Source organism: Sapajus apella, unplaced genomic scaffold (assembly GCF_009761245.1).
Source record: "Sapajus apella isolate SASKATOON/1434 unplaced genomic scaffold, GSC_monkey_1.0 scaffold47, whole genome shotgun sequence".
Classification (NCBI taxonomy): domain Eukaryota; kingdom Metazoa; phylum Chordata; class Mammalia; order Primates; family Cebidae; genus Sapajus; species Sapajus apella.
In genome coordinates this window covers 12,567,399-12,586,590 of record NW_022436987.1, presented here as the reverse complement: position 1 = coordinate 12,586,590, position 19,192 = coordinate 12,567,399, and the positions used below count along the sequence as shown (strand labels likewise).

Sequence of the window (19,192 nt, the reverse complement as noted above, 5' to 3'; positions counted from 1 at the left end):
TGGCTGCAGGGCCACCACCACTAACACCTGTATGACACTGCCTCATGCAACTGCGGCTGGCTTTCTCTGTATCCCCTGTACCCCTGCTCCATCATCATGCTGTGGTGGGCTCTGAGGACCAGAACCTAGGCTTTCACCCTCTCCCTGTCCCTGGCTGCCAGTGTACTTGGGCAAGGTCACGTCCTCTCTCTGGGCCCCAGTTTCCTCATCTGTAAAATGAAAGGCTGGATTGAGTGACCCTTAATATCTCCCTCACTTAAAAATTCCCCAAGAAAGTCATTATAGCATGGAGCTTGCACACATGGGTTCCAGCATCTGGCCAGCCCAGCTCTGCCTCTTAATGGGTGTGTGGCCTTGGATCAGTTGCCTAATATTTCTGAGCCTCATTTCCTTTGTCTGAGAAATTGGGGGTGATGGCAGTACTTTCTTTGAACAGCTATGGAGAAGAATAAATGAGATCATGTGTTTATAGTGCTTACTTGGCACAGTGCCTGTAACTTAGTTAAATTCAAGAAATAAATTTCCTATTCTTCACATGATCATTTATTGTTAAGGGACATTTGTCTGACAAGGTCAATCAATGAGATTATTGGTGTTTTTCATGAATGTTAAGATGTATATGAGTCATCTTAAAGTCAGGCACTCTGATGTATTCACACGTGCACATCTTCTTACTCGGAAATGTACATACCTGGACACACTCATTCTGTCTCCTCCTCTGCCACATACTTGCACACATCATGTGAGTGAGTGCACACACGAGGCACACACGTCTCCTGCAGTCTTTCTTCTCTCCTTGGCAGCCCTGCTGGTATATTGGACCCTGGCCTTCATCACCAAGACCATCAAGTTTGTCAAGTTCTTGGACCACGCCATCGGCTTCTCACAGCTGCGCTTCTGCCTCACGGGGCTGCTGGTGATCCTCTATGGGATGCTGCTCCTCGTGGAGATCAATGTCATCAGGGTGAGGGTAAGCAGGCCGCCAAGGATGCACCTGGGCCAGTGAGGGGTGGGGAGCGGAGGCTCTGACCTCTGTCCTGCCCAGCATTCGGGTCCCCACCCTGCCTCTCAGCCAAGCTGAGAAGAGGTCAGCTCGTTACCTGCCACTCCTAAAGGGAAGTGAGGGCATGAGGGAAGTTTCAGAAAAGACATAGCATCTGGCCCACATGTGCTCTACTTCAGGCTCCCAGAGGGAGAGGGGGTGATGAGTGTGTTCACTGAGGTTGGAGGATGACTTTTCTCCCATAGAGAGGGAAAAAGGCATCAGGCACTGGCCTCTCTTACTTTCCTTTTTTCGAGGTTGGGGTACTTCTCTGTGTTTTAATGTATTCATACAGTCACACGCATACATGAATGAGTAAGTGTTTTATTTTTCTTTATGTTTGCTCCTGCCTCCCTCTCTCTTACCCACCCCAGACTCTAAACTTCCTGTTCCCCTGCCCTTACCTCCCCAGGTAGCCCAGATTAATGACCTCATTTGTCTTTCCATGCTTTGTTTTTATTAATATAATACCATATGCGTCTATCTAAATAAATACCTATTCAGGCTTTTCCCCCGCAACACAAGTGAATAGGTAGGTTTCCCCCTCAGTATCTGTCCTATAAGAATAGGATCATATTATGCACTGTGCTTTTCTCACCCAACAAATACCTCCTGGGACTCCCTTCAAGCCATCTGATATGGCTAATTCCATTTTCTTAATGGCTGCATAATATTCCATCAAATGGATAAGCCATAATGTATTCAGCTGTTTCTCTATGGATGGGCATTCACTCTGTTGCCAAGTTCTTGCATTCATGAATAATGGTGTATTGAGCATACTTATATCTTTATGTATTGCTGCTTTTATTTTTGTGAGAGAGAGTCCAAGGAGCAGTGTTGCTGGGTCAGAGGGTCTGTGTATTTTAAATTTTGATCAGTGTTACATATTGCCTTCCAGAAAGACTGTAATCTACCAGCAATGAGTGAGAAAACCCTTTCCCTACCTTCCAGCCAGCAGCGAGGGCTATAGCCCTTTTGAACTTGGACTGCCTGCATTTCTCTGATTCTTCTGCTTTTAGTTGGCTATCTGCAGGGCACAAAGCTCCTTATGTGCCCCCGCTCCAGTGACCCTCACAGGAGCCCTGTGATGCAAGCAGCATCCCCTTTATGGATGAGGAAACATTTTAGATGAGGCTTGTCCAAAAACACCTTGCTAGCAAATGGAGGAGGCAGGATTCAAACCCAGGTCTGTATGACTTGGAGTTCTGTGAACTGTACATGAAACATTGTAGCATCCTTAGATCTGTGGAGAAGATAGTATATGAGAGATTCGTGCTCCTTCCTAACCCAGCTTAGCCAGAGGGGTTCAAAGTCGACCTCAATGAGCAGTTTTAAAGTCAGAAGGCCCTGACATTAGTGGCCAAAAAGTATTGGGGAGTTCTTTTGCTGATAATAATTATAGGTGAAAGATGACCCCATCTGTTAGAGATCAAGCGTGGAATATCACAACCCCAGGTCCTTGCTAGGACAAGGTAGGGAGTGGTGAGAAGTTGCACTTACCCATCCCCCATGGTCCATGTGCCCCACAGAGATACATCTTTTTCAAGACACCGAGGGAGGTAAAGCCACCTGAGGACCTGCAGGACCTAGGGGTGCGCTTCCTGCAACCCTTTGTGAATCTGCTGTCCAAAGGCACCTACTGGTGGATGAATGCTTTCATCAAGACGGCCCACAAAAAGCCCATCGACTTGCGAGCCATCGGGAAGCTGCCCATTGCCATGAGGGCCCTCACCAACTACCAGCGCCTCTGCGAGGCCTTTGACGCCCAGGTGGTCAGTGGGGGCACAGCCACACCATCCATTCCCTGCCTTCTGGTTTAGGGTCACAGAGGGACTTCAAAGGGCATTAGATCAAAATTCTGGTGGGACAAGAGCGGAAACTGAGGCTCATGAGGGGGAGAAGCTTGCCTTAAGTCACACAGTGAACCAGGGACAAGTGCAGGCAGGGCTGAAGGTTCCTAGGACAGGCACAATTGGAATGGCCCTTACTGTTTAGGTCATCTAGTCCAACATCTTCATCCAGATGGGGAAACTCAGGCTCTGAGAAGGGAAGTGGCCCCCACTGGACTCTCATGCCATGTGCTCTTTCTTCTGGAGCTTAACGACAATAAAGGTTGTAGTGCTCACTTGATTTGGAGAGCAGGGGTGTTAGTGGCCTGATCTTTACTGTAACTGTGAGTTGAGCCAGGCAGGAATCTCCCCATGTCACTGAGGAGAAAACTGAGGCCCTGAGAAAGGCTGTGACCTGTCCAGAGCTGGCCCACAGCTGGTAGGCAGCGAGCCAGTCTCCTGACTCCCAGAGCAGTGCTCCTTCCCTGCCTCTGCCCTCGTACCAGGGCAGCTGCTGAGGCAGACACAGTGGCAGCTGGCAATGAGTGAGTGTGGCACATGGCCACTTCCTCATTCCAACGCTGTGTTCATCACATAGTTCCTGACCAGCTGTTCACACAGCTGATGACCTTGAGCAATCAGCTGGCCTCAGTTTCCCCATCTAGACCATGTCGGCATTGACAGGGCCCTCCCAATCATGCACTTGGTGATTCCGTGATCTCTTCCCAGAGTTCACCTGTTTGCAGAAGATGTGATCACTGGGTTTCCCTGGGTAACAGGGGCCAGGAGCATCCTGGGAGGCTAAGGCCAGCCATGAATGAGCCTTCAGTCACTCTGACCTGGCCATAATCTCTCTGAGCAGCGTAAGGACGTGCAGGGCACTCAAGGTGCCCGGGCCATCTGGCAGGCACTCAGCCATGCCTTCGGGAGGCGCCTGGTCCTCAGCAGCACTTTCCGCATCTTGGCCGACCTGCTGGGCTTCGCTGGGCCACTGTGCATCTTCGGGATCGTGGACCACCTTGGGAAGGAGAATGACGTCTTCCAGCCCAAGGTAGGCAGCCCTACGGGAAGGGGAAGGCCCCCTCTAGAAAGTTTTCAGTGGTATGTGAAAGTGCAACAGGACAATGTGTGTGAGCCTTGGCCACACTGGAGTGACTCCTCACACATGCGCAAAGCCCATAGCAGTATCCCCACCACAGAATACTCTGCATCTGGTCAACAGAAATGCCAGGGGGTGAGCTTATGCCCCAAGGGTCCTGCTGCCCGCTCACCGTCACCACCATAATACCTCTCCCGGTAGTTAGGTCATTCCGAAAGCTGCAAGAAGTGCATTTGTTTGTTCAGTATCTAGAGCTTCTGTGACTTGGATTTGTTGGCTTTCCATTCATGTCCTCTTAGTAAACTCTTTAAGAGTTTTCAAGATCTGTCTTCTTTGGTCCTGTAAATCCTGGCACTGGAGCTTCTGCAGGGGCATCTTGGGAACTGCTGTCAGAGGAGAGTGGGAAACCCTCATGAGTGGAGCTTTGTCCCTCCCCACTCCAAATTGCATTCAAAGCTGCCCGCAGTTTTATTAATATGTTGGACTTCTCCATTAAGATTTCTTTTTTAAGAAAAGTTTCCATGGCTTAAAAACACTGGAAACTTATTGGACTAGATTATATCCAATGGCCTTTGTAGCTGCAAAGACTCTACAAACTGAAGTTTGTTGGAGGTGGAAAACCTTTCCCAGGGTTATTTTCCGTGCATGGGGCCATAGCATCCACGTCGGGGGCTGGGGATTACTGTGTTCTATTGTCTGTTTCCCTGCAGCCATTTAGGTTTAAATGGTCACAAAATGAAAAACCTTTCACCCCTAATAAGTTTCAGAGTTTTTGTTTCCAAGTGAGGATGTCATTCTTTTTAACCACAGTCTGAAAACAATGCAGAGAGCTGAGAACTAAGGTTTTTAATAATTTATGACACCCTTTGCGTAACGTTTGTTCATCTCATGAGCTCCAAAATCGCAGCTAGCAGTTAATCCTCAGGAGGTTTCTTTTCATTTTTCTGGAGATATAGTTAGTCAGCTGAGCAGTTTTGGCCACAAATATGCGATACGCCGAGTCTGATTTATGCAGCACACGTTTATTGAACACTGCTGTGTGCCAGGCCTGGATTGGGCTGTGGGAATATGAAAGCAACGGTTATGACGCGGGATGATTAACAATATGAACAGCCACTTATCGACCACATAATACATATCTGGCTGTGTGCACGGGTTAGCCATGTGTTAGTTAATCCCTAAAACTACCTTTGGTGTGAGTATATTTTTGTAACAGCTTTACTGTGATACAACGCACATATGGTACTATTTATGAGATGATAGGTATTCTTATCCCCATTTTACAGATGAGAAAGTTTTGAGACTCAGAAAGGTTAAGTACCTTTCCCAGAGTCTCTCAGCTAGCTAGCAACAAAGGCAGGATTTGAATACATGACTCTTTCACTGCACAGTCTGGGCATTTATAGCCAGGAAGCTGAATTGACTTATTTTCAAGCTATCACCTCTGGCTCCAAGGATTATGAAATCCAGTGGCGGAGAGAGAAATCAAAGTAAAATACTTTTATGCTATGTGTTACATATGACTTTTAGGAGGTATATTCAGGGAATTATGGGAAAGGAGGGTGATTAACTTAGCCAATGGCCGTAAACAGCTTCATAGAGGAGGGGATGTTTGAATGGGGTCTTGATGGATGAGTAGGAATTTGCCAGGCTGCCATGGGAAGATTTCTTGTTCAATCAAGAATGCAAGGACTGCTTTTGCTTATTTAAACTTTGATGGCTTTTGAAGCCATATCTGGCTTTTTGAGCCTCTGTGCTTTACCTGGCCCAAAAAGAGGGGAAGCAGCTGTTTCTCTTGTCTACAGAAGTGTCACCTTCAGCTGTCATCTGACCATAGGCTACCCCAGAATACCCTCCACTGGCGATCCTGCAGCAGCATGGAGCCAGTTGTTAATATTAGGGGGAAATGACACGGGCCAGAGCCCTTATCAGCGTGCCCACACCAGTCTCTTCTTCCTGTGTTTCCCTTGTGGGATTTTGCTAAGAAGGGAGCTTTGAGACAGGGTGTGCCAAACAGAGGGTGAGAACACTTAGAATTGTAGTTCATCTGATCTAAGGATTAGAACACTTAGAATTTTAGTTCATATTATCATTACCATTTTTTTCTCTTTGTTTATACACAAACCCTGGGGTTTATTGCCCTCTCATTGGAATGCTCTTGTCCCAGTTACTTAGCACACAAATCCCTGAGACAGATGGCCCTGCCTCAGTGGCAGTGGGCCTTATCAGATTTAATATTTGTTCCCTGCAACCCGAACACAATCAGCAAATTTCCGACACAGAAGCGAGAGTTGAAAGTAAATATAGTCTCCAGTGTCCGCAACAAAGAACTCTCCGTCATGTGGTTGCCTGGGATGTGGCTTAATTCTCATTTGGGCTTCTGAGCTCTGAAAATGGGGGAAAGGGATCATTTACTGAGGTTGCCTGGTTCATCTCCCAGCCCCCCAGCCATTCTAATCCAGAGAGAGCCGAATGCTATTCTGGTCTTTATGAACGACAAAGAAGGAAGCTCCCTAGCTACATGTTGCAGTGTTTAACAGTCTGCGTGAGGAAGCCCTTTTTTTCCACCCAGCCTGAATCCATCCTGCTGCAGTCGGCACAGCTTGGCACCTATGGTTTATTCATCATCACTCTTCCCTTCTAAGATACTCAGAGTTGGCAAGAAACATATCATCTACGGGTGAACATTTCTGATGTCATCTTTAGTTACTGAGCGTGTCTGTGATCTGCCAGCTCTTTGATGCTTCTGTCACCCCTCTGCCACTCCCCAGGGAAAGCTGGGACCAAGGTCGGGCTCTGCCCATGATCTATAGCTCTTTCCAGCCTCCTCTCAAGCCCACTCCCCACTCGCAATCTGTCACCTGCTGTGGATGCCACTGATCTGGCTAGTGGGCAAGGGAATTGGATTCATAAGGAGCTGCTGGTGTCTGAAACCTGCCAGCACTGTCCTGGGCTATCAGCTGAGCCACAGGAAGAAGGCACAGCCTGGGTTTGATCAAAGGGCTAAAGCTTCAAACAGCCTCTAAACCTCAGTAGGAAAACGTGTAGGTTTGGGAGTGTGTATGTGTTTATTTCTGAGTGAGTTCCCCTAGGAACTGCTTATGGTTCTATATGTGTGTTCTGTTTGTCCTTATGTCTTTTGGTGTGTCTTTTTTTTTTTTTTTTTTTTTGAGACAGAGTCTCGCCCTGTCACCCAGGCTGGAGTGCAATGGTGCAATCTTGGCTCACTGCAGCCTCTACCTCCTGAGTTCAAGCGATTCTCCTGCCTCAGCTTCCTGAGTAGCTGAGATTACAGGCATGCACCACCACGCCCAGCTAATTTTTGTATCTTTAGTAAAGACGAGGTTTCACCATGTAGGCCAGACTGGCCTTGAACTCCTGACCTTGTGATCTGCCCGCTTTGGCCTCCCAAAGTGCTGGGATTACAGGCATGAGCCACCATGCCCAGCCTGGTGTGTCTTTTTCTGTGTGTGTGTATGTGTGTGTGCATGTGTGTGTATGCCCCTGTTTGGACGGCCATATTTGTGGCTATCATTATCAGTGACTTAATGAGTGTATATGCATTGATGTCTCTATGAATTCATGGTTTTGGTGTGTGTTCTGGCTTCTTCATAACCAAGTCCATGCAGCTGCTCTGTTCTGGAGTACCTGCCTTCAATTCACTAGCACCTTCTTGGCCACCAAGACTCTGCTCAAATGTCACCTGCTCCAGGAAGCCTTCATCTGGTTGAATTAGCTGCCCCTCGTCTGTGCTCGCATAACATCCTATCAAAGCACCCCTTGTCTCTTTCCCTGACTTGATCCTCTGTCCCCCATTGTCTGAGCTCTGCGTGCCCAGCACTCAGCCCCCTGCCTGGCACCCAGGAGATGCATGGGAAATGGTTCTGCAATGAATGAATAATGCAGCAGTTACTGTATATTAAGTGCTTACACTTACTGGTTTGTTGTTGTTGTTGTTGTTGTTTACATGCACTGTTACATTTGTAAGGTTGACTGAAAGGACGGAGAGGCAGACCCAGGGTCAGGTTTAGCAAGTTTATTTCAACCTGTCAAGTTGGCTGCCTCACCATAGACAGTGAAATCAGCAGCCTAGCTTACAGACTATGGTGGTCATATAGGGGTTTTGCAGGTAGCCAGGTGGTATTCTAAGAAAAACCACATCTTGGCTCTTAGGTGCTAACATTCTGCTTAATTGGGTCACCATCCTGGGTTCGAGAGCCGGGTGGACCACATCCTGGAACCCGGGCGCCCTGCTTACAAGGCTTGAGACTGCTTTTGTTATGAGCTCGGCTTAGCAGGGGAGAACGGGCAGGGGGTCTATGGGCTTGCCTTGCTGTGACCCTAACAACATTGACTTCTCATAACAACTCTCTGAAGTAGAAACTCTTCATGGCTTCATATTACAGATGAGGAAACTGAGACTAAGAGAGGTTGAGGAACTTACCTAAGGACACAGTGGCTAATATATGATGAGTCAGGATCTCTAAGTCCAGGCTCTTAACAGTCATGTCCAACAGTCTTGGGTAGGTGTGTTGGTCCATGGGTGGTCAAAGTTCTCATCCTTACCTAGGGCCTCCCGGGGCTGGGACCTATGGACAACTTACCTTTTGGTACCTGCCAAAATAGGAAGCAAGAGCCCAAGTGATCCCCTCTCCTTTAAGCACCAGCGAACACAGGAAGGGGACCTTTCCAGTCATACCTCTGACCAGGCAGAGCCCATGGGGGTCCAAACTGTAGAGCTGGGAGTGCTGGGGTCTAGTTCTGCCTCTGCAGCTAACTCTCTTTATCCTTCTCAGGAGTCACATCCTGCAAGCCTCAATTGCAAAATGTATAATAACTTCTATAGAAAGTACATAGGGGCATGAAGATCACAGGCTTGATTACTTTTAAAAAATGGATATTGAGCACTACTGGGGGAATCCCTGGAAACAAACACAGCTCTTCCCTGAGAGCTTGTGAAAACGCAAGACTACGGCTTATGATTTTCCAAAGCATTTTCTTCCACCAGGTGTTAGGTCATAGGTCCTTGGTCTTTTCTCTCTCACTGTGCTGCCTGCAGGGTGCTAGCCTGTGCTGTCATACCCACTCCCCGTTTCCCAGGACTCTCTTCTCAGGAGACTCCACGAGGGCCTCCCCTCCTTGGGCAGCACTGCAGGCCTCTTGGCTAGTCTGATACCCACTTCTTTTTTTGGATGGAGTCTCACTCTGTCACCCAGGCTGGAGTGCAGTGGCACAATCTCAGCTCACTGCAACCTCTGCCTCCTGGGTTCAAGCGATTCTCCTGTCCCAGCCTCCTGAGTAGCTGGGATTATAGGTGTGCACCACCATGCTCAGCTATGTATTTTTTTTTTTTTTGTATTTTTAGTAGAAACAAGGTTTTAGCATATTGGCCAGGCTGGTCTCAAACTCCTGACCTCAGGTGATCCACCTACCTCAGCCTCTCAAAGTGCTGGGATTACAGGCATAAGCAACCATGCCCAGCCAGGTACCCACTTTTTTTTTTTTTTTTTTTGAGACAGTCTCACTCTGTCACCCAGGCTGGAGTGCAGTGGCCTTATCTCGGCTCACTGCAACCTCTGCCTCCCAATTCAAGAGATTCTCCTGTCTTTGCCTCCCGAGTAGCTGGGACTACAGGCATCTGCCACCATTCCCGGCTAATTTTTGTATTGTTAGTAGAGGTTTCACCATGTTGGCCAGGTTGGTCTCAAACTCCTGACCTCATGATCCACCTGCCTTGGCCTCCCAAAGTGCTGGGATTACAGACATGAGCCACCGCACCCGGCTGGTACCCACTTCTTAACCAAAACTTAGCTATTCCAGGTTTTATCCCTTTTAAACCGACTCTTTGAAGAGAGATCTAATAATGACCTAATGACTTATAACTGCAGTGAGATTTTTATTTTAACAGATCACAAAATTCTCAATCCACAAAAATAGTTTTCTGACCCTAGGATATATGTATTGGGGGAAGGGAGGGAGTCCAAGTTTTGCCTTTAGAGCTGCAAAACCAGAATTTGTTGTTTTGTTAAAAATGTACAAATATGGACTAGTATGTTTAACAAGCAACACCCATAGTTTAACCAACAAACGTGATCAGTTGGCTTTTCCAGCCCTCATTCTCCAGCCTGGGTGTTTTCTGATCATCGTAGCACAGTGTGTGCATGGCATTCCATGTTGCTCCAGAGCTTTCATGAGAATCAGTGGTCTTGGATGCATAGTGGTCCCATGAGTATCATAATTACCTAACCATTCCCGGTGACTGGACGTTTGTGTGGGTTTTTGCATTCTCCTCCTACTCTGGCCCCAAAATAGAAGTCTGTGTTCATACAACCGTTACCTTATGTGAAATTATTTTCTTTTTCTTTTTCTTTTTTTTGAGACGGAGTCTCACTCTTTTGCCAGGCTGGAGTGCAGTGGCACAATCTTGGCTCACTGCAACCTCTGCCTCCTGGGTTCAAGTAATTCTCCTGCCTCAGCCTCCCAAGTAGCTGGGACTGTAGGTGTACGCCACCACACCCAGCTAAGTTTTGTATTTTTAGTAGAGATGGGGTTTCACCATGTTGGCCAGTATTGTTTCGATCTCCTGACCTCGTGATCTGCCAGCCTCAACCTCCCAAAGTGCTGGGATTACAGGTGTGAGCCACTGCCCCCGGCCGAAATTATTTTCTTTGGGATAAATTCCCATGATGTGTTTTGTTGCTTTAAAATCATGACCTTCAGTCTCCAGAGCTGTGTGCCTGCAGAGGACAGTGGGACAGAGGAATCCCAGGGCATGTTCAACAGGACTGGGTCTTCCTAAACCCTTGTGCCTATATTTCTGATGGAGTACCAACCAGGGGGGCATGTTCCCATCCCCCGCAAGTCACAAGCCTGTAACTGACACTAGGACACTTAAGGTCAAAGGCCTGGACGAGACCTAGACAGTGGGTCTGGGGTAGTGTTTTTGATATCACCACAGTTCGTGTTCACATGTTGCTCCCTTACCAGCATGTGACCTGGGGCCAGCCACTAACCCTACTGAAACTCCTTTTTTCATCTATGAAATGGGGCTAATAATGGTACCCTTCTCATTAGGGTATTGTGAGGATGGAGTTTTGCACCTGATAAATATTGTCTCCTGCACCTTCTTACCCTGTAAGGTCATGTCTCTCCCTGCAGCCTAATGTTAAGACCCAATTTGCTTCTTACAGCCCACTCTCGCCCTTCCACCTTCGACCTCCTCCCGTCGTCCTCTTCCCTCTGCCTCTCCCTCTAGTACAATGGCAGATGAGACACAGAGCCTGGGTAGGGCCTTCCTCTCAGAGTCTTGCATGCATCCCTCGGTGGTCTCCCTGTAGCTGCTTCCTGATGCCCCCAGCAGATACAGACCCCCATCCCACAGAGCACGGGAGAGACAGTGGTAAGCAAAACCAGACAGCTCCAGGGAGAAGTGAGGACTGGCTTAGAGAACCTCTGTTAAACTGAGAGGCCACCATCGGAAAGCTCTGATCCAGTTCCAGGAATTCCTGACTCTAGAGAAAGGCCTCCACTGAGAGCCCAGGCTCTCTCCTCCTGATCCTGGCCATGGATGTGTCCTAGACTCCTTCTCATCACTTTGTTCCCATCCCTCTTTACCTGCAGTGGCTCCCACACCCTGCCAAATAGCATGCACAGTCCAAGGCAGTGTCCAAGAAAGATCAGAGTTCTATCTTCACGGAAATATTGATGTGGCTTTGCTGGGGAGCAATGGATTGATCAAGATCAAAGTTTTCCTGGGAGTTATTGATGAATTTGGAAATAGACACACTGTTGTTCCCTGGTATCTTTAGCAACAAAGTTAAATGTTTGTTTCTCTTCACTGGTTGCCATCTGAGAACTTGTTGGAAATGCACAAGAGAACCTTAAATTTAACAGAAGGCCCTGGAAGACCATGAGACTCATGGGCTTGGGTCTGAAATCTTTTCAGTCTCTTATAAGTGATATCTTTTCAGTCTCTTATAAGTGATGAGCTCCCATCTGTCTCCCAAGAGCTCCATGATGCCATGTTTTCCACTGGTCTTTTCTGCTTAGAAGTCGCTACAGCACAGGCTGTTGGTGAGTTTGGGACAAGGGAGCTGCTGATCCCATTTCTGTAACAGAGAATATGCACCATGAGACTTGTTATACCAGTTCAGGTTTTGGCTGCCTGCGATTTGCTCTGTTTATTCTTGCCCCATTCAGAATGCTGTCCCCTGGGCCTGTGACCACAATGCTGAGAGTCATATTTATGAACCTGAGGTTAGAACTGGGCCCGATTCTGTTCCGCTAAGTGGAAAGATGAACAGGGTGTAAGCAACCTTCACTGTAGTTAGAGGAATGCTTAGTTGGATTTATCAGTCTGGTTTTTCACTCATAAACAATTGCACAAGCCTTTGTAAGTATGAGGGGTCTTGTAATAATCATGGCCATGGTCCATTATGGCACAGTGATGTGTACTGACGGTGCTCATTTTGCTGGCAATGACAGCCACCTCTGAATTTCTCTTTCCAACAGACACAATTTCTCGGGATTTACTTTGTTTCATCCCAAGAGTTCCTTGCCAATGCCTACGTCTTAGCCGTGCTCCTGTTCCTTGCCCTCCTACTGCAAAGGACATTTCTGCAAGCATCCTACTATGTGGCCATTGAAACTGGAATTAACTTGAGAGGAGCAATACAGGTACTTGGATGATAATTTTTTCACTTCACCCTAAGAACCATTATTAGGAATAATGTCCATAGGTGTTATTCATCTTCATGGACACTCAAGAATAATTTGCTGTGAATTTATTTTTTGTTGCCAGTTAATAGTGTTTTAAAACAGTAACCATTGACAAGGCAGTGTGGGATAGTGGAAAATGTCTTGAGCCAGACTTGGGAGATGGAGTAGCTCTGGCTCTGGTTCTGCCTTGGACTAGGTCTGAAAAGCCAACTGCTCAGCCCTTTGCATGAAAGTGGCAGACACCAATTGATCACAGCACTCTTTCTGACCAAGGGTAAATGCAACCTTGGAATCCTCTCGACATGGCTGTTCCAGAGTTCTGCCACCAGACAGTCTTCTTTAGGTGTGAAAAAAGGAATGTGCTTGACGTACCAGGTCGAGATAGCCTCTAAGACAGGGTCCTCTCTAAGATGGGGTATTGGTCCATGGCCTCTTAGGCACCGGGCCACACAGCAGAAGGTAAGCAGTGGGAGCAAGAATTACTGCCTGAGCTCTGAGCTCTGCCTCCTGTCAGATCAGCGGCTACATTAGATTCTCATAGGAGCATGAACCCTATTGTGAACTGTGCATATGAGGGTCTAGGTTGTGTGTTCTTTAGGGGAATCTAATACCTGATGATCTGAAGTGGAAGTTTCATCCAGAAACCTTCCCCGCTTCTGTGGTCCATGGAGAAATTGTCTTCCATGAAACCAGTCACTGGTGCCAAAAAGGTTGGGGACCACTGCTCTGAGTTCTATTTGTGTTCTTAAATCTTGCTCACTAATGAGCATGACCTATTTGGTCAGTTGGGACACTTAAGTCTAGGCTCTTGGTCCTGCCTTTGTGGCTTTCTTCTTAGAGTTTGTTGGAAAAATGATCAAAGCCAGGGAGTATTCAGGGCCCCTTTGAAGAAGGTGAGGATGAGAGTTGTCCAAGTCCCAGAGTTTTCACTAGGATTTTGGTTCCGCTATCAGACCAAACATCCTGTTTGAGAGTAGTTTAAATGGGATAGAAGTTTGTTTATTCTTCACATGGAGTCAGGGCTGACGCAGGAGCTACACAATGATCAGGGACCTGGCTGCTTCTGTAATGTTGCTCTGCCAGCCTTCTTTTGTGACTTTTGTCTCAGTAGCCATGGTGGTGATTGAAACTGCCACTATATTTACATTTAAACCAGCCAGAAGAAGGGACAAGAGGAGGGAACTTGTCTTCCTTTTAAAATTATAATGCTCAACTTGCATATATCCTATCCCATCCCATTGGTGAGAAATTGGCCAAGTTGCCATATCTAGAGAGGCTAGAAAGCTTGGTCTTTATTCTTGACAGCTATGTATGCACTGCTAGAAATTCTTGGTGCAAAGAGGAGAATGGGCATTGGGAGTAACTAGATGCAGCTATGCCTAGTGATTTCTACGAAGTCACAGTGAAATCCTGAACCTCCCTCATTCTTCAAAAATGTTCCACAGAATCATTAACACTGGTCACATGGGAGCCAGGATCAGAAACTCTGCAGAAAAGGGACCAAGAGGACAAGCATATATCTTGGACTAGGAACAGTGTCAGAGTTCAAACTCTGGTTATCTTGAAATAGCCTATGTGAACAGTGCCCTGCGAAGTTGTTCAGTGTACAACCTTTACAGCTGTATATGGCAACACTGGCCACCCCCAGTGGTTTCTCACTGGGAAAGAAGAGCATTTCCTCAGGAATGTCATTATGTGACAATAGCAGAAAGAGCCCAGGAAAATCTAAGACCTTCTGAGACTCACGGGGACCCAGAGCTGGGAGAAACCAAACTGTCACCCAGTTCAGAAAATCTCTCTAGAAATCCCAGCCTCTGCTCAGACCCCTGCAGTGACAGGCAGACTTGCACCACCACAAACCACAACCACTTCTGTGTTTGGACAGTTTTGTAATTAAATCTACTTACTGTGTGTATGTCATAAATTACACACCAGCCAATATTTTCCAATTACTCTAAAAGAGCCAAAAATGGTTTTTTAATGTGTTAGCATATAATTATTTTTATCAAACTGTTTGAATCTTTTGTGTTAATAAGAGAGATTCATTACTATGCCACAAAAAGGAATCACTGGCATTAATTATAGAAACAAATTAGGAGGGCTGGGTGCAGTGGCTCACGACTGCAATCCCAGCACTTTGGGAGGCCGAGGTGGGCAGATTACCTGAGGTCAGGAGTTCAAGACCAGCCTGGCCAACATAGTGAGACCCCATATCTAATAAAAATACAGAAATTAGCCGGGCATGTTGGTGCATGCCTGTAGTCCCAGCTACTTGGGAGGCTGAGGCAGGAGGCTGGCTTGAACCAGGGAGGCAGGGGTTGCAGTGAGCCAAGATCATACCACTGCACTCCAGCTTGGGCAACAAAGTGAGCCTTTGTCTCAAAAAAAAAAAAAAAGAAAGAAAAAAAGAAACAAATTAAGTGGGGAGGGGGAATAAAAAACCTTTCTTCCTTTCAGAGATTCTCAGAAAATTTATCCTTACAGATGAGAGTCTGTGTCTTCAGGGATTTGAGAATAACCACACTTTGTGCATAAAAAGTTATTAAGCAAAATTCCTGAATTATACATACATATGTGTGTGTATATATATACATACATATATATATATGTGTGTGTGTGTGTGTGTGTATATATATATATATATAAGCTCTCAGTTGTGCATTTCTGTATATGCTGGTCTTCACTCAATAAGGCTTTATTTCACAGATTACTTGGTGTCCCTACTTCACTGAAGCTAGGTGATTATCTTTTAAAGCCTCATTTCATATAACCTAGGAGGTATATAGATTTGTTTAAAAATTTCATTGCCGTTATTTTAAACCTTACACACGGTATATATAAAGTCACAGAAAGACATAGAATAGGTTCCCGCTTTAAGAAAACCTGACCCACAAAAATCGTGGGTTTATACAAAAGAGGAATTAAGGGGTGGGAACCCACCTTACAACAGAATGAATAATAGAATTTCATCCAAGAGCAGGCATCCCAAGGACATTTAAAACCCAGATGCATTTTTCCTTGTTCAAGAACAGATACCCAAAAATTGCAGTCTTTCTGGGAGGCACGATCACTCTGTACATGAAGCTTTTAGGTCCAGAGCTCAGGGGGCCCGTTACCACGTCTGCTCTCCGTCTGCGCTGTGAGGGTCCTTGAGGTGGTTGCACTCTGGGGTTGGTGCTGGGGCTGACTGACCCTCGAATCATGTAACACATCAGACCTTCCAAAGCCAAACCCTTGTTTTGTTTCAAGGCTCAATTATGACAGGATTTGGTCTCAGAGCAGATCCCCTCCCCAGGCTGGAGATGGCCACTTAAAACAGATGGCCACCGTATTTCATCATTTTTCTGGCTCTGATGTGTGTTCTCCACTGGCCTCTGGTAAATCAAGAGTATAGCTGGACATGGAGATCTGCTTTTAAAAATAAAGAACTGGCTGGGTGCGGCGGCTCACACCTGCAATCTCAGCCCTTTGGGAGGCTGAGGCGGGTGGATCACCTGAGGTCAGGAATTCAAGACCAGCCTGGCCAACATGGGGAAACCCCATCTCTACTAAAAATACAAATACTAGCTGGGCATGGAAGCGCGTGCCTGTAACTCCAGCTACTCCAGAGGCTGAAGTACAAGAATTGCCTGAAGCCGGGAGGCAGAGGCTGCAGTGAACTGAGATCACACCACTGAACTCCAGCCTGGGTGACAGAGTGAGACTCTGCCTCGAAATAAATAAATAAAAATAAAAATAAAGAACCAATTAAGTACTGTCCATGGGAAAAAAAATCTTGCTTGCTGGGGAAGTAGCTTTCTGTGCTCCTCCTTTGAATGGTGCCTCTCTGACTTATTCAATCTGTAGCAAAGCCCTTTACCTCCCTGAGCCTGTTACCTCATTTGTAGGTTGGAAAGGTGATGCAGTACCACCTTACAGAGCTGCTCTAGGGCATCATGGGGACTGTCTGAGAAGCCTCTGGCACACTGTAACAGGTGGCATCTGGGATGGTGATGATGATCAGAATGATGATGAATGTGAAATACTCTACTCTCATTTCTAGACCAAGATTTACAATAAAATTATGCACCTGTCCACCTCCAACCTGTCCATGGGAGAAATGACTGCTGGGCAGATCTGTAACCTGGTTGCCATCGACACCAATCAGCTCATGTGGTTTTTCTTCTTGTGCCCAAACCTCTGGGCTATGCCAGTACAGGTACCGGATGTGCTGAGGGGAAGGGAGGGGGCAGCAGGACACACAACCAGAATCTGCTGGTCCATGGCCAGTGACTAGGAGTGCACTGTCTTCCACTCCGTGCTTGCCTGTACCTTCCTCACAGTTGGCTGTACCACAAGCTGTACCTCTGGCTCCCTCCTGTCCCATACTCTGCAAGCACTGGCCATCTCTCTTAATGACCGGAGAAGGCAGTATCATTGACACTTTAAAAATGGAGTCAACTTTATTAACTATAGAAAAATCAAGCCAGGTGCAGTGGCTCACACCTGTAATCTCAGCACTTTGGGAGGGTGAAGCAGGAGGATCACATGAGCTCAGGAGTTCAAGACTGGGCTGGGCAACACAGTAACAGTGAGAACCCATCTAGAAAGAAAGAAAAGTAAGAGAGAGAGAGACAGAGAAAGAAGGAAAGAAAGAAAGAAAGGAAAAATCATATGTGGAACACTCACAGATCTTAAAAGCTATGTTGTAGCAAAATAATTACATTGAAAAGTGTTAGTAATGTATTTTTTAGCAAAGAGAGTAAGTTAGTATGTTGTATGCTTACTATGAAACTGGAATATATGTTATGTATACATTTGTACAGATTCACACACACAAAAGAATTGAAAAACCACCTGGTGGGATTATAAGTGATTTTTATTTTCTTTATGTGCTTCTAAATTCTCTATTAAGCATGCATTAGTTTTGGAGATTAAAAACATGATATTCTTAGCCTAGGCAGCAGAGTGAGACCCTGTCTGTACAAAAAATTAGCTGGGGGTGATGGCTCACACCTATAGTCCCAGCTATTCAGAGGCTGAGGTGGGAGGAGTACCTGAAGCCCAGGAGGCAGAGGTTGCAGTCAGCTATAATCACACCACTGCACTCCAGCCTGGGTGACAGAGCGACACCTTGTCTCAAAAACAAACGAAAAAACAAACAAAATCATGGTGTATTTAGCCAGATGTGGTGGTGTGTCCCTCTAGTCCCAGCTACTTGGGAGTCTGAGGTGGGAGGATTGCTTGACCCCAGGAGTTCAAGGCTACAGTGAGCGATGATCACACCCCTGCACTTCAACTTGGACAACAGAGAGAGACCCCTGTCTCTTAAAAAATAAAAAATAAAAACTTTAAAACGTGGTAGTTTTTAAAGCAAGACAACCTTTGGAGCAGGCTCAAGAAGAGGTACATTCTCCCCCCAAAATAGGAGAGTCATCAGCGTGGTTTATCTGACCTCAGCCTTCATGTGCCCCATCTCCCATCCAGAGGTCTTCCATCACAAAGTCTGAGCCTGTCCTATGCCTGGGAATAAATCCTCACTCTGGTGTTCAGGCCAGAAACTGAAATCTCAGACCCATTCCCAGAAGGCCGGCAGGTTCCTCAGGGAGAACTTGATGTAGCAGAAAGTACCTGCCTTGGGTGAGACAGGCTGATTCAAATACTTAACTTCTCTGAGCCTTGGTTTCTTCATCTATGAAATGGGGAGGATGCCTGCCCTCTGGAGTTGCTATGGCAATTCAGTTAGAGAATATAACACAGCCGGCAGAGTCTTCACTTCATAAATATCAGATCCCTGTAACTTGCACACATATGGGGTGAATGAGATGTTACCAATCCAGATTCCATTGCTTCTTGGGATAAAGATTCCGTAAACCTTCATCTCCAGTGATTTGTATTGGTCCTCCTTACTTGTAAAGCTTAGAGATAAAAATATTAAAAGAAAATAAGGGGAAAGGGTCCCATAGGGACACAGCTAGACAAGATGGGATGGAGGGAATCTGATGTTCTTTTTTATGGGAACAGTCATATATGCCATCCCCTGTTACCACCTACCCACGCCCAGACTGCCCCACTCCATTCTGCCAAGACAGATCAATGACTGCAAAAGCTACAGAAGGGCCTGGAGAGCTCATCTAGTTCAGTCACCAATCAGCCCTTTATGCACAAGACTCTCTAAGCTGGGTGTGGTGGCTCCTGCCTGTTGTCTCAGCCACTCAGAAGGCTGAGGTAGGAAGATGGCTTGACCCCAAGAGTTCAAGTCCAGCCTGGGCAACATAGCGAGACCTCATCTCTAACACAATTTTTTTGAAAACATGAAAAATGAAGATTTCTGACCATGCATCTCTCATTAGTTAACACTTTCGGCTGTGAGGGCCTGGGGCAGAGAGATAGCCTGGGAGGACCCTAACATGTACACAGCACTCAAAAGCTTACAAGACACTTTTTGTTGTGTCCCCTTGAACAACATGTTTTGTAAGATTTTGTCGGTTGGGCACAGTGGCTCACGCTTGTAATCCCAGCACT

The 19,192-nt window shown here is 46.5% G+C and overlaps 1 protein-coding gene across 13 annotated transcripts in view; it reads left to right on the top strand.

Moving 5' to 3' along the window:
* Positions 1-19,192, top strand: part of ABCC8 (ATP binding cassette subfamily C member 8) — an 83,800-nt gene that overhangs the window by 11,739 nt on the left and 52,869 nt on the right. For 10 of the 13 annotated variants that reach the window (XR_004257608.1, XM_032240865.1, XM_032240863.1 and 7 more), the window contains 5 exons: positions 804-970; positions 2,572-2,814; positions 3,734-3,922; positions 12,482-12,646; positions 16,731-16,886. Coding sequence is in view for 12 of the 13 variants with exons in the window: in XM_032240865.1 (XP_032096756.1) it covers positions 804-970; positions 2,572-2,814; positions 3,734-3,922; positions 12,482-12,646; positions 16,731-16,886 (920 nt within the window). In the remaining variant the exon portion in view is untranslated. The remainder of the gene's footprint in view (positions 1-803; positions 971-2,571; positions 2,815-3,733; positions 3,923-12,481; positions 12,647-16,730; positions 16,887-19,192) is intronic. The other 3 variants (XM_032240860.1, XM_032240870.1, XM_032240868.1) reach the window with 1 other exon arrangement.